Genomic DNA, 14,727 nt, shown 5'->3' with positions numbered 1-14,727 from the left:
CAAGGAGTCCTCTCTGTTTCACAGGGTATCTGCTTCCTTTTGACTGAGGAAGCCACCAGACCCCTCCAGGAAGAAAACGAAGAAAAGCAGCAGCAATAGCCAGCCCAAGCTGATGTTGCGATTTTTGTTACCGTTGAGGCATGGGAACACAAGTGATAGGTGAAGGAAGAAAGAGGAGACCAGCAGGGTTTCGGCACACCACTAAGGGCCATCCTGGTTGGTTCTTTACTTCCAGCGCCCGCCAACCTTGCCCTTGGCTCCTGCCTTCTTGCTGCTACAATGCAAAAGGAAAGAAAAACATGTCAGCTTGAAGGAAGCGGTGGGGCTCTGTGACCACTGCGCATTTCTGACTCTCAGATTAGGATCGAGCTGCTTTCACTTCTGACATGTTGGGCACACCTGCCATAGAGCACAGCCTGAGAAAAATATTGTCAATATTGTGAAAAAAATTACCTCCTTAGCCTCTTAGTGAAAGGTCAGGATGTGCACACCTGGAAGAGGTGGAACCTTCCAGATAGCTGCATTATCAGGACAGAAGTCCAGGTAGTCTCAAACCGAAATGACAGGCCTATCCAGCCACAGACTTGATGTTTCCTGAATTCAAATCTGCTGTGATGTGGATTTTAGGATTTAGAGCTGGTTTTGGTGAAAATTTCCTCATTATCAGGGAGCTCTGGTCAAATTCCACAGGTGGTCTAGTCATCGAGTAGTGGAGGCAAAAAGCTGAGCAATAATTTAAACACAACTAAGAATTGCTTTGGTTTAGCAAAGGCAGGATGGGTTCTGCTTTATATCACGAGAGCAAGAGCCTCCAAAACAGTCCAAACAACTGTTTAGGCTTCCCCCGATATCAGTATCCCTGTCTTGCTCATGGTGTGTGTGGGAGCAGTCCAGCTACACTCTCCACACAAAGAACCTGAGGCAAACTCTCTCCAAATAGTATCTTCTTGCACACAAAAGGGCAATCCTACATGCAAGCCACTTACCTTCTGACTGAGAAGCAGGCACGCCTGGAGTCAGAGAAGGGCCAGGCATGAAGTTAGTCGGGTTAGATTCTACACCGGCTCCCGTAGGCAGTACCTTGGCTTTTGGGGTTTAGCACACCACCAAACCTTTCCATCTCACACACAGATGATGAGGCTGTGTCTTGAACCAAAGCACATGCAAACTGGGGGCAGCTCTTTCATGTGGCAGAGCGTGGGGTTGGGGGCGAAACACAAGGTGGTGGGGTCTTTCTATCAACAGAGAGGCCTTCTTCAGAACCACTGGTTCCTCCAGGGAGCAGAAAAAAATGTGGACAACACACCTGGGGAGGTTTTTGTGTTGCTGCCCCATGGATTGGTTCGCGAGCACTAGCTGTATTTACGGAAGGATGTAGCACAGTGACACAGACATACATACAGTGGATACTTTACCTTTTGACCAAGTTAGACTTGGTCTATTCGAAAAACTGACCTTTTACATGAGAGAGAGCAGAGCGTTTTCTGCTTATCTTAAATTCATCTCAGTGCCCCTTTTGCCAGCCTTTCCACAGGTTTAAAACCCAGTATAGAAACTGCGTAGCTCCTCAAACGAAGGCAGAGTCCTTTTATCTCCATAAGCGCCTGTGATGTTTGATGTTATGCCTAACCTTTAGAGTGTGCTTAAGGAGACTTAATAAAGTCTGAAGCAAAAGGATCACTTGATCCTTGTATAACACATTAGCAGACATTGCTTTGGAATGATAAAGTCTAGTGTGGATAGAAATTTAAGTACACAGAATCTCACGAGCTGTGGACTTCTCCGTGCAACCTTTTTAAATGAAGTCCTGAGAGAGTATCATGTCTTTTGGGGGAACAAGCATGTAGTAATGGTACTGCCTGTTGTGGGTGGTGCGGTAGTGCCCCACAGAAGAGCAGCAAAACCCAGACAAACCATGGCATCCTTCTGCAGCTGCACATTCTGCTGAGGTTTATCAGCCTACAGCTCTGTACAGAAAATAACTATGGGAAGGTCAAGCCTTATGTTTGGCACCTACAGACAACTGAGCCCCCGGAGTTACATTCATCTGATAAGGCAGGGTGGCTTGGGAAGTGGGAAGGCAGCATCTGGTCACTGCTGTCATCCAAAGATCTCACCAAAGACCACCACTTCATTCCTGGCATGACTTTGCTAAGAAGATACAGAAGCACAGTGAAGATCAAATCCCACCACTTCAGTGCTCTCCTCCCTTGCTTCCCTGCAATTCCTTCTCTGTGTCTTAGTTTTCTACACGTCCTAGGCCCCAGGCTTTGTCTAGCCCTGGTCTCTCATAGGTTCACCGCAAACACCTAGGATAGTTTAAGATATAAGACTCAAAAAAATCTAATGAAATAGAAGTCTTGTGGGGAAGGAAAGTGGGAGAGAGATGATGAGTGAAAAGAACTCACAACAGTAATCCCATGATGTTAGTCTTGTTACACACCGTTCCTTATGATCTTAGCAACCACTTGTTTACCCTTCATAAACAAGTGTTGTATTCCCTCAAGTATTCAAAGCACCTCAGTCAGGTGTTTGAAAACCCCAGCAATAAGCAGATGGAAATTTTGCAGGCATGGTGTGAAGAAACATGATTTTTTTTCTTGTTAGCTGTTACGTACACTTCAGTTTCCCCTTCATTTTCTCAATGTGAGGCAGGATGGGAGTTGTCCTTCCATCCTTAGCCTCATTTCATTGCAACAAGAAAATGTCGGTGTTGAGGCTGAAGCAAATACTTTGAACACTGAGAAGATATCCCCAAGCCAGGAGCTAGGAAGGGGATATAGGTACTTACTGCTTCTGAGCCTGATCGATCCGGTTCCTGAGAGTGACAATCTGCAAACAACATACATGACCAGGGTTTTTATAGATAAAGAAACCTTGTTCCTTCACAGAGAGGGGAGTTTTACCTGCTGAAGTGCTGGAAGCAGGTGCCTGTAGTAGGGATTAATACTTCCTTTGAAATAAAAGCTCACCCTTGCTTGAAGTAGAGAAACGTTGCTCCTTGGCAATAAATCTGCAAGCCGGTTTTATATGTCAAGGGAAAGAAGAGCTAGAATTTTATAATCCTTATTAGAAGAGTTCCTATGTATACAAATTAATCTCCTATGAACTCACATGTCAAACTGCAGGCAAGTGAACCAAAATGAACATCACCCTGGCTAGCTGGAAAAGTTCTTGCATGGCCCTGTCCACCTATATGTGTCAACCTCATCTTCTCACTCTTCCCCTACTCCTACACATTCAAAAGTATATAAGCTCAAAGAGCTTTGGTGGGCTTTGGGTGGGGACCTCAAGAATGGAAGATGGATCGCACATTCTGCTGGAGTATCTTTGTTGCTTGGGAGAGCAGGAGGTGAGGAGCTTGCAGCAGTCACTACCTTCCCAGCCACTTATCTAGTAAGAGAAGATAACTTTTAAAGGGGCTGAAGAAGAAAATATTCAAGGAGGGAGGAAAATGTTGGAGTTGGGGTCTGAACACCTTCCCAAGCTCTGTTGATGACTGCAGGCCACTAGAGAGTCTGTGCTACAAGACAGAGCATCTCTTTGTTTAGCCATAGGTAAACTGCATATTTTGACCTGACACATGGGAAAGCAAATACCTACCTTGCACAGGATGAGCACCTTATGGCCTGACTTAGCACCTCAGTCCTGGCCCATAGCCCTGGACTCGCTACTGAAATCCTGGGACTCTTCCAGCTCAGGTGCTGGAAAAGCACAGAGGAACTAGGATGTATTAGAGAGCCCTCTTTTGTCCCTTCACCTTCTCATTTGTAACCAAGTCAAGGTTCTACCTAGTTTTCCTGGGGTGGAAAAATGCACTTGCCAAGACATGTTCTGCTTCTGCTTTTGGTGTAATTCAGAGTTCTCCACTGGCCCTGCAGGTCCAAGAACTGATGACCCAACATTTGAATATTTTAAGTGGCACTTGACATTCCCCGTGTGCAAAACAAGAAAAAAAAAACCAATGTTATACGTTCAGGTTGGTCCAGCAACTGGTATTTCCTGGCTCGTGTCTTTCCATGGCAAACAGAAACAGAATAAGAGACTGAAACATTAGTGGGGACAAGACAACACAAGGAAGGAAAGGTCAGCAGATCAGCTGCTTTTGTACTTACTCATGGAAGTTTTAATATCTGCAGCAGTGGTTTAAATTATTTTTTGCAATTGAGTATTTTTCCCAAGTGTGGAAGAGAACCAGCTGTCTTCAGTTTGACCCAAGGAGTTAAGACTTACCTTCACTGATAACCTTGTGATAGCAACTGTAACACTCAATGAAGCACCAAAGAGCAACAGACACTAGAGCTAAAGAACAGCTCTACTCCTGTGTGTCCCAGTTCCTTCCTTTGTCTCTCCCTTGCATCCTTGCTTGTGTCTCCTTCATTCCCTTTGCTGTTTTCACTTACCTTTCTCCTCACTTTTTTCCCTGCTATAATCTTCCCTTTTTCTTGCACTTTTCTTCTCCCATCTCAGTTGTGCATTTTCCTTCTATTTTGCTCATTCTTTATACTTTCTTTCCTTGCTTTTCAGCAGCAGCCACCCATGTCTTTGTTTACGCAGAAGTTTCATTACCACAGCATGTACATCTGCCCCGGCACTGCCTTAATTCCTGTTGTTCCACACGCAGCTGACCTTTTATCCTTAAGCCAGCCCTGTCCAGTATTTTGGATCTGGATAAGCATGTGGCCACAAGGTGGAGAATCTTTCCAAACCCCCTACTGTTCTTTTCTGTGAAGTCCAAGCTATTACACATGCATGCCTAAGTTTCTGCATGTATCGCAGGTGCATCAGGGTGACTCACCCACACATGTATTACCAGAGGTTTGGATAAGGAATTTTTTTGAGATGGTCTGAGTGGGTTGCATGCTCTGTTCTTTAGCCACATCCCTGTTGCACCCGACTCTTACTAATTGCCCTAAATTACCGTTTCATCTATTTTCATAGAATTGGAAGGTAGAGAAAAAGGAAGTGAAGGGAGAGACACAAGATCCAGTTTTCTCTTTTCTCTCTACACCAGTTTCTGTCTGGCACCTGGCCTCTGACCATGCGGCAGGCTCATGCATTTCGTAGCCTTTGCTGCTGCAGTTACACAGGCAAGTTCATTGTACTTACAACTTGGAAAGCTCCTGCAGCCTGCAACGCATTGTTAACATCTAAGAGAGATTGAGATAGTTACATTGGTGTTGCTCATTCCCTGTCAGCATGTCTGTGTGATTGGGAATTAAAAAGAGAGCGAGACAGAGAGAGATCCAGTAGGATTTCTCGGCCACTGAAACCTGACATAGGTGAGTGCAGCCCTGTCTTGGAACTGTGAAGGAAACATGTCCATTTTCTGTTACCATATGACACTTCAGTTAGATGCTCCTGTCTGGAGACAGTTTTCAGTGACTCCAGAGAGCTCAGTCCACAGGGAATCTGTCTGGGATGGGAATAAAACTTACAACATTCAAGTGTGAAATCAAGGATGGGTTTAAAAGTATTACTTTGCAATGGAGGATGAGTGAATCAAGTTACTGATTTTTCAGGCCACAGTTACCCATAGATAAACAAGAATGCACAAGATGTGTTTGGGCAGAGGGAGGAGTCCGTTTTCTATTGGGATTGCGTTTCCATGGGGCACTGAAAACCTTGAGAGTGGTTCATTCAGTTTCAGCTTAAAATGTGAAATCCAGTCCAAGTATGTGCATTAGGGGAATGAAGTTCCAAGTGTCTTGCTGCTTATACATTACAAAAGGGCATTGGAGACCCAAATGATGAGTAACTCCACATGGTTTTTGCCAGAAGAGTCACAGAGTTTTTTACATTTTGGACCCAGTGCCATTAGCAAAATGGCTTCTCAACTCACCTCGTATTTTTTCCTCTTGATCTGCTCTGTAAAGTCATACTTTTCAGTCTCCAGTTGGTATAACCAGTCCCACAGTTCCTTAGCCTTGTCCCTGTGTATTTATGGGGAAAGGGAGATGGAAGAAACACATTGCATCATATATTTTCTACTGTTTTCACATCAATAGTAATGAGGCTTTTTACTTTTTATTTAATGCAGTTCACACATTTTCCTGCAAACCCTTTCCAATTTCTGAAAGCTACTCACCATTTTCAAGGTCACATTTTTCTCACCTTCTCACCTGGGAACCTTTTAGATTTGTACTCTTGCATGTGTCACACACTAACATATTTCCTGCAGGTTTAATTTCTGCCCCTAACTCTTAATGAAAGAAAAGAGTCCAGGGGAATCAGATGAGAAGGAAGGAGGACTCTGAAGGCCACCCGGATGAGCAGAGCAGCTGCCATTGCGCAGTCTCATCTGTTTCAGGGCTGAGATGAGCCAACCTCATCTTTCAATCATGTAAACTCCAATGTGTGGAGTCCAGATTATCATCTGATGACCGCTCTGCACCAGAGCACTCAGCTCCCAAGCCTCCAGCCTCTGTGAAGACCCATACTCATACCTCAGCAGCTCAACTCACCTCGGGAATGTTACAGATACCAATCTGTAGGTTTGTTCAACTAATCTCAGAGCTGGGTTTAAAGTTTGTACCTAGTCCCGTAAATGACTAGTCCTAATTAGCAGAAGAGGCTAATAGAGCTATGCCAGGAGCATGGCTAGATGGCTACCAAACCATTTCAACAATTCCCCACATCCCCATTTCCCCTCCACTCTCCAGATCAAGGAAGGGCACAACTTAACATTGTCCCATGATGAATTTCAAGGAAGGCACTCTCCTCTACCTCATTTTTTTCACCAAAGACAACTCCAGGATGGCAAGACCAAATTTCAGTGGATTATATTCAGTAAGTTAGGATAAGCATGTTACCTCAGCTTGTCTTCATTAAGGTGGTCGATGTTCAAGGGCTTGCGCCTCTCTGCCAGGACCTTCTTCTTTGTCTCTCTAGCAGTTTGCTTCTTCCCTCTCTTCTGATCAGCCTATTTTCAGAACATCAATTAATGTCAGATTGCAGACTGAATGAAATTATTTCAGCAACAGAGCATGTAAGACAAGCTGCTAGGGCTCGGAAGAAGGAAAGGCGAGCTGTTTTCTCAACTTGTAATAACGATTGTTCCCGGTCAACCCCATGATTTAACGCTTCCATATTTCTTCCACAGATCCATGCTTTTTACCTTAGCCAGGTAGCTGCTGTATGTGGCACCCATGGAGGACAGAGCCTTCTTCTTCTTGAGATCATCCTCAGCTTTTCTCTTGGCATCCTCTTCCTCTCTGCGTGCCTTTTCCTCCTGTGGAGTGTGACACACACAAGCAGGTGACTCTAGGGGAGACTCACAGCTTCCCCAGCACCCAGTGTCACTGCAGGGAATGTGATCAGATTAAAATGTTGAAGAGACTTGGTGACTTCTGTTTCCTCCCCTTGCTTTAAGAGGGTGGTCATTTCTTCTCCAGACTAGGACAGGCAGAACCTGTAGGTTTTTTCTGTCTCTAAGAGATCTCCTCCAATTTGATACTGGGACCAGGATAGAGATGCAAAGACACTTACCGCAAGCCTTGCCTGACGCTCCTTCTCCTTCTCAGCCCGGATTCTCTGTTGCTCTGCTCTTTCAGCTCTGCGTTTCTCCTGCAAGAAGCAGTGGCAGAGGCATTGGGTTACTGTTGTGGCTTTACCTATCTATAGTATTACACCCCACCACCAAGAGCTTTGGTTTGTAGAGAGTGAGCCACATACTCCCTTGCCAGAACATGCAGAAGGGTCTCATGTGCAATTCCCAGATGTCAAACAAGAGGCTGAGAGAAGGGACAGATGTGGGAAGAAGCTGTTCGGCGGCGACTTGAGCAGTCCCTTCTGTACATGGCAATACAGCTTTCTGCCAAACTCTGACAGTGGACTAATGGATTCAATTTCTCATCTACAGAGAAGTACGGGAAGGGGCAGTACAAGGACTCACAATCCTCTCCTTGAGGGCAACCAGCTCTTCCTCTTCCTTTCTCCTGGCTTCAAAGTGGCTGTCAATCAAGGCCTGCAGTTCAATCAGGTCTTTGTTCTGCCTTTTCTTTTGGATGTCCTAGAAGACCAGGAAAATGCATTAAGCCAGCCCATAGTGCTCTAGGAACATGCCCTGAACCCTGCCTACACTGACAAACAAAAGCGGAAGGTGTCTGCAGATATCCGCGGACATCTATGGGATTAGCTTAAATGGCTGTTGGTGCAGGCCAGAGACAGAGACTCATCCAGGTGACAGTCAGGAGCCCAGAAGGGAACAGAATGCACAACTCCCATTCCCCTACACCGTATTTTATCCTGGCTTTGCTTAGCTGCCTCCTCTTCACAAATCTTATCTAGAAAATGTTCCTGCCTTTTTGGGCACAGCAGATATTTCTGTGGAGATTTTCAAGACCAGATTTTCTTCATTTTTCTATCAAGATTTGGATCTCTGTTTATTATTAAAAATCTGTTGTCGTTTTAGGTAGTGCTTCTCAGCAACAGATGAGTACAGGCCTGCTTTATTTCAACCTGCAACTTTCAAACCATTTACAACAACAGGACAGGGGATCTGAGAGCTCCTAAAACACTTATTTCTCCTTTCTTCATATATTGGCTTCAAAGATTCAAGGAGAGAAAAAAACCACATGAATTAATATTTTCATTTAGTCACATTAGCAAAAAATGTATCCAGAGAGTTTCAGGGAGCAGAGAATAGCTTCTCACTGAAAAGAGGCAACAAAGCATCCATACTTTTGTCCTTGACTTAATCCTCAGCAGTATCCAATACAGGAGGAGTTATGTGGGTTTGCGCACATGTGTATGTCTCAGGTACAGACAGACAAACACAGTCAGTCTCAGGTATACTTACATCAAAATCTACTTTTTCACCCTCCGGTATTTTAGGAGCAGTTAGTCTGCAGAGAGTCAAAAACAAAAATAGAAAAAAGAAAGAAAAAAAGGGATTTTCATCTTAAGAGCAGGCAGCTTTTTTAATAGCACATCCTGACCTGACCTGCCTTCAGGAATGATGCTGACAAGGAGAAATGCCGATGGAGATACAGAGGGGTAAAACAGCAAGTCAATGGAAAACTACTCCGGAATAGCACTAAGGGCCATTGTCCTTTGTGGAAGGTCATGCAGGGTATGGAGTCACCCTTAAAAACCCTTTTCATTCCCAAAGCCTAAGGTCATTCCCTACCAAATAGAAGGACATTGGCCTGCGAGGCTGTCGGCGCAGTGCTGCACGCTCCTTTCTGGGCAGCTGGTGGAGTGGGAAGGGAAGGTGCTAGGGCTCAGAGCCAGAGGTTCCATAGGAAACCTTAGTTAAGCTCAAGTCAGCCCAGCTCAACGTTTGCCATCCTTCTTATGTCAGCGACCCTGGATGGATGGGCAGTTTCCTGGCCATGGCCTCTCACAAGGGATTTAGTGTTGAGCCGCCTATATCTTCAGGTACTGTGAGACCACTGTATCTTGGATAGTTCACAAGTCCTTTGACTCTATCAGGAACTGGTCTTAAGACCCTGGCCAGTCACTACTGCTAAGACATCTTCTGGCAGAAGCAGACATCCTGGAAAGGCATGCAGGAACAGCTGGATGTTGCATGAGGGATAAAGGCTTCTAGTGGCCATTTGCCTAATAGACGATCTAAAGGCTTCTGCTCAGATCAGAAAATGGACCCCAGGGTTTTGAAACTCCCTACCCCTCATACTTACTTTATTCTGGGCTTCTCCTCTGTATGGGGAAACATGGAGCAAAACAGGAAGGGAAAAAGATGGAGAACAGTTAGAACAACAGAGATCATGCTAGCTGCTAAAGTGAAAGGAGGGAAGGGAAATTTAATCTTAGGGGAAACATCCCAGAGAAATTGGTTAAATCTCAAGCGCTTCCAAAAGAAATACACACACTCACACACCCATTTTCCTAGGAGTGAATCTGTTTTTACCCTTGAAACAGAATTTCGAAGAAAAGAATCAAGAGACTGTATAAAAGTCCCAAACGTAGCATCTGGAAGGCAATGGTTTCATGTAAATGCTAGATTATTTTTCTCAAACCATCCTGACCAAAGCTCTAAGGAGGACAGCTGGGCTGGAGGGTAGAAGAAAATGTTGCCTTTTTGAATAAGCACTTCTTTTGCTAAAGTTAACTTGAATTCACTGTCATGTCAATGATAACTCGGCTTCGCCAGTTTTGCACAAATGCCTCACATGAAGGCCATGAGAGAAAAAGCTTCAGGATACATTTTCTCCAGGTTCATTGACTCCCAAGATAGCTTAGAGCACATGTCCCTGAGATACCTTGGTGCCATGGGGAAGATAAGAATAAGCCGCTTCTGCACTGTGTGGTGCTCCTCAAACCCAGCTTGGAATGGCCATCCTCTCTTAGCCAGTGTCCTCTCCTGCTGAGATACATGCAAAATTCCCATGGGTGTTAAGGGGAATGATCTTTGCATCTCCAGAGGAGCTATAATACCCCTGATAGGCAGGCTAAACCATCAAAGAGACTGTCAACTTGGGCCCTGTGGCAATCAGAAGTGTTCCCCTACAACAAGCGGCCTTTCCCGGGCTCTCAGAAATGTGATGTCTTATGAGTTACTTGCTTAACATTTGTGCTTGTGATCAATTCCCCTCCCTGCTATGCTTTTTCAACTTTAGTTATTAACTCTGACGTATTGCCAGCAAGTCCAGCACTGTTATTCTCACAAACAGAAGTAAATTAAACCTATGTGTTTTTTCTGGCCCAGTCTCACAGGCACCCAGGTTGACTTTCATAACCACATGCTACGTTTGAACTTTCCGGGATGCTGCTGAATACTGCAGTACAAGACTCTCCCTGTGTTGCTTCGGTGGGAGGAACTGAGGTAAAAAGCTCACAGCCTATTGAATCTGGTAAAACCAACCAGCTTTGTAAACTAAAAGTAAAAACAGCCTCCCTCAAGAGTGGGTGCACGAGCCCTGCTATCCATATCATGATACAGAAAGCATATTATATTTTTTCAAATGCTTATTTGCATCCAGCTGTTTTGGAACTGATGGAGGAAATTGGGAATACCAAATGGAACAGAGTAGGATAAAACAAAATGAAACATTGTCAGAGGAAAAAAATAGGAAAAACTTATACTGGAAAATACTTAGTGGAGACATCAGTTGCAAGGATGTTGGTCAATCAAAAAAATGAGGAAGTGGCTGGAAATAGGTTATTGAAATAATTAAGAGAAAAGATGTGAGAAATCAGAAACCAATCTTTCCTTTCTCTCACACTTTCCCATACCAATTTCAGTAATGAAATTTGGCAGGGGTAGACTTTTCTCGTTTACTGCAAGAACAGTGCCTACCAGAACATATCTCAGTTGAGGCCTCAAGATGCTAGAGCAACGCTAATAAAATAAACAGCATGTAATTAGAAAAGTGTTTTAGAGCATTCATACACAGGAAGTCACAAATTGCTCCTGAAGAAAGATACCATTAGCCAACAGTGCACTTCTGTATTTCTCCAGTTAATTTTTTAGCTGTTTTGCTCTTCAAATAGCCAGTGAGCTTCTTAACACATTAGTTAAATTGTTGGGTTTTTTTTTTATCTGGAGAGAGGAAAAATAATCACAATTAACCAGTCTATCAGGGATTTTATTCACACAGGATTCCCTTCCATCGTGACACACCCAGATAATTTTCAGAAACATTCCTGTTTAGCTTAAAGCTGCCAGTTAGTAACATTTCAGAGAGAGGGGGGAAAAAGGTAGACAGGAAATGACTGGTTTTGTTTGTTGACCCTGGCTGCCAGGATCGACACCTGTCTGTCAATGACTCTGTGAATTTGGTTTCAGTTGCCACCAAATCAGCACTTTAAACTTAATTAAACCGACAAACAACTGTAAAAATTAAAAGAAAAATTAAGGTTAGTTGTTCTCAAAATAAGAAATTGTAGTTAGAATATTTAAAGGTGCCTCCAGAAAACCAGAAAAGGGGATAACAAAGAAATAGGAGCCTTTATTAAAAAACAAACAGTAATAAATCTGTCTTTTGCAGTGCATGACCCAGCATGGTCCATACTGTATGCACCAAAAGCAGCCCAGGGGTGCGATTTATTTTGAAATGCCCCTTCTTTCAAGACACCAAGTCAAGGAACTGGGCCAAAAATTTGTTGACAAGCAGGAATTGTCATAGCAAATTCCTGTTCCTGTGGTGGATTTTGACTGACGTTCTGGTCATTCTGCCCATGAACCATGGGGCTGTGACAAAATCCCCACATACAACCCTGCCAAAAGAAGGCAAGAGCCACTGGAAATCCAAATGCACTGCCCTGGTGATTAGAGAGTCTCTGAGTTTCTGGTTTCCAAAAGGATTAGCGCAGGGAGAGTGCACACCACCATAAACACAACCTCGCTTTCTCCTGCCCAATCTATGAGATATTCACACAGTGCTCCCCCTTTCTGGGAATCCATCTGAACTGCCTTTACTTCATTCAGGAATCCCTAAACACCCTCCTTTAATCCCACTTCTCAGAAGCAACATCTCTAAACTCACAGGGTGTCCTTGAAAAACAAAAATCAATATGCTATTAAAAATAAAAGGAAAGAGAGCGAAAAAGAAGGAGAGAAAGGGGCTCAGAAAGGTCCTCAGGGTAGTTCCCTAAATAAGAAAAAAGCCTGAAAAGCGAGCATGAAAATTAAAACAAACGAACAAAAAAAAGTCTACAAAAAAAGAAAACAAAACAAGGAAACACAGAAGATGCAGGGTGGTTTCAGGTGGCACTGGGCTTTGTTTCTGGAAACAGCTGGCCAGGTGTTTTAGGGGTTGAGGCAGTCAGGACATAATGAAGCTGCTTCAAAGGCCTGTAAAGGTCCATGAGAGTCTTTCTATACATTTAAACTGGTTTTGAATTTGGCCCAGGAGCCTTAAATTATCTTGCCCTCATACAAGAGCAAAACTGACCCTGCATACATTTAGATTTGGTCCTTTTACATGAGTCTTGTCCCCATCTGTGTGCTCAAGCACCCACTCAACCAAGTATTATGAACATACTATCTGAAGCCGATGGCCTGCCCCTCCAGTATGAGTAAATTTATTCATCACATGCTTGATGTTTAGCACAATTTTAAGTGCATGGCTGGAGCTGAAGTTTAAATATCTGTAGATTTAGCCTGAAGACCATGACTTTCTCAAGACTGCATGAGGAAGGCATGTCTCTGTAGGGCTCAGCTCCATTTTCAAGCGTGTCACTGGGATTTAAGAGATACTTTCATGATTTTGGGGGATAGACAAGGTTTGATGATGAGAGGTACGACACAACAGGTTCTAGCTAAAGACAAGCCCAGAGCAAGCTTCTAGAGCTTGGTTTTCACCATCTACTATCCTAATGAGGATGTAAAGGCTTCATAATACAATAGTGATCCCCCAAGGGTGATTGGATATGCACAGTAAGCAATTCTTTGCGGCAGAGATGTTTTGACCCAGTTCCTGAGTTTAAAATCAAGTGAGGAACAAAAACAAATGCAGGAAAAAAAGAGTGAGATGTTAGAAAGATGACTTTGTTGTCCTAAGACAACACTGAGCTACCATCATAGTATTCGCCTTCTTCATCAGCTGTAGGTTGAAGGATAAAAGCAAAAGAGAAAAAACACAGTAGTCAATCCACAACCAGTGCTGTTCTCCTAAGAGCAACTGTCCCCACTCTCTCCCTGCTACGCTGGGAACCTCGGACTCTCCGGAGATCGAACAAGAAGACAAAACACCTTTTTCTGGTGATTTGATTTGACAAACATACAGCCCTTTTCTCCATGTTCATCCAAAGCCATCCAGAGAGACCATTTCCCTCCTGTGCTCTCTTTGCTCTTGAACAAGGTCAGTGTTTTTAACACTGTTTCCCCAGCACTGAAAAAGAAACAGGGTAAGAGTCTGTAGGTGCATCACATACCTTCTTCAGGGGCTTCCTCTGCTGGTGTCATGGTACGAGCAGTGATGGAAAGACAGGAAATAGGGGAAAGAAAAACAGAACAGATATTTAAAGCTCTTGGAAGTCTGAGTAAGAGACCAGGGAGTGCATGAAGTAGGGGGGGAAAATAAAGGAATTAGTGAATTAAGGCAAGGAGAAAAGGTATCTGGAGAGGCTGTCAGGAGTTAACGATGCTGTAAGGTTAAAGTAGTAGTAAGCGTGGAGATTAAAGGAGAAAAGGGCTGCAAGTGATCATTGTGGTTAATATTTGTTTCTCTTGTTTTGTTCTCTTCTACCAACCCAAGACTCCTGTTCTCGGCTCTCTCGCGCGCACACACACACACACGCTCTTGTGCTGCAACCAGGTGGAGTAAATCAGAAGTCATGTCACATACCTGGCTCATGAACTTCAGGTGTGAAGTGTCATGGAACAAGGTGCGATGGAAAATAAGAGAATGAGAACGAGAAACCTGTTATTTCACACACCAAAAGAGCTTTTGAGCCAAAGGGGAGGAAGGGGCAGAGAGGAAAAGGGGAGAGGGGGGCGAAGTTAAGAAGTAAACCTGAGATAAAATAGATTAATTACATTTGAAATAGCATATAAATGGAAGTCACAGGACAGGAAAGGAATTCAGTCAGGTGAAATGGGCAGATTTATGATAATAATGCAGTGCTTAACAAAAACGTATGAGCATTATATGACATAAAGCACAACCTGACAGCACAGTGTACCACAGTGTACCTTGATTTGAAATATGCACATGAACATTGTCAGCACTCTCAAAGTGCTATTAGATCCATCCTTTTCTACAGCAGTATTTCAGACATTTGAAATCAACACAATGTGGATCAGAAACCTACTGAAAT

The 14,727-nt window shown here is 43.8% G+C and overlaps 1 protein-coding gene across 1 annotated transcript; it reads right to left on the bottom strand.

Moving 5' to 3' along the window:
• TNNT3 (troponin T type 3 (skeletal, fast)) lies at positions 1–13,873 on the bottom strand. Its single transcript, XM_009892030.1, has 10 exons — positions 13,843–13,873; positions 9,645–9,663; positions 8,801–8,846; positions 7,895–8,011; positions 7,489–7,566; positions 7,118–7,231; positions 6,813–6,922; positions 5,843–5,933; positions 2,792–2,832; positions 1–274 (listed from the first exon to the last, which is right to left on the bottom strand). Exons 1-10 carry the CDS (start codon positions 13,871–13,873, stop codon positions 226–228), a joined length of 696 nt encoding a protein of 231 aa, XP_009890332.1. The 3' UTR covers positions 1–225.
• Between the last annotated feature and the right edge of the window lie 854 nt (positions 13,874–14,727).

The sequence above is a fragment of the Charadrius vociferus genome, unplaced genomic scaffold, assembly GCF_000708025.1.
Source record: "Charadrius vociferus isolate BGI_N301 unplaced genomic scaffold, ASM70802v2 scaffold179, whole genome shotgun sequence".
NCBI lineage: Eukaryota > Metazoa > Chordata > Aves > Charadriiformes > Charadriidae > Charadrius > Charadrius vociferus.
Note: the sequence above shows the minus strand (reverse complement) of the source record. Positions and strands in the feature narration are given on the sequence as shown.

Coding starts and splice junctions, on each gene's coding strand:
- TNNT3 (XM_009892030.1), bottom strand. CDS start 13,873: ATGACACCAGCAGAGGAAGCCCCTGAAGAAG. Junction 7,567..7,894: donor TTGCCCTCAAGGAGAGGATT/GTGAGTCCTTGT, acceptor TGCTTCTTGCAG/GAGAAACGCAGAGCTGAAAG. Junction 5,934..6,812: donor CTTAATGAAGACAAGCTGAG/GTAACATGCTTA, acceptor ATAAATACACAG/GGACAAGGCTAAGGAACTGT.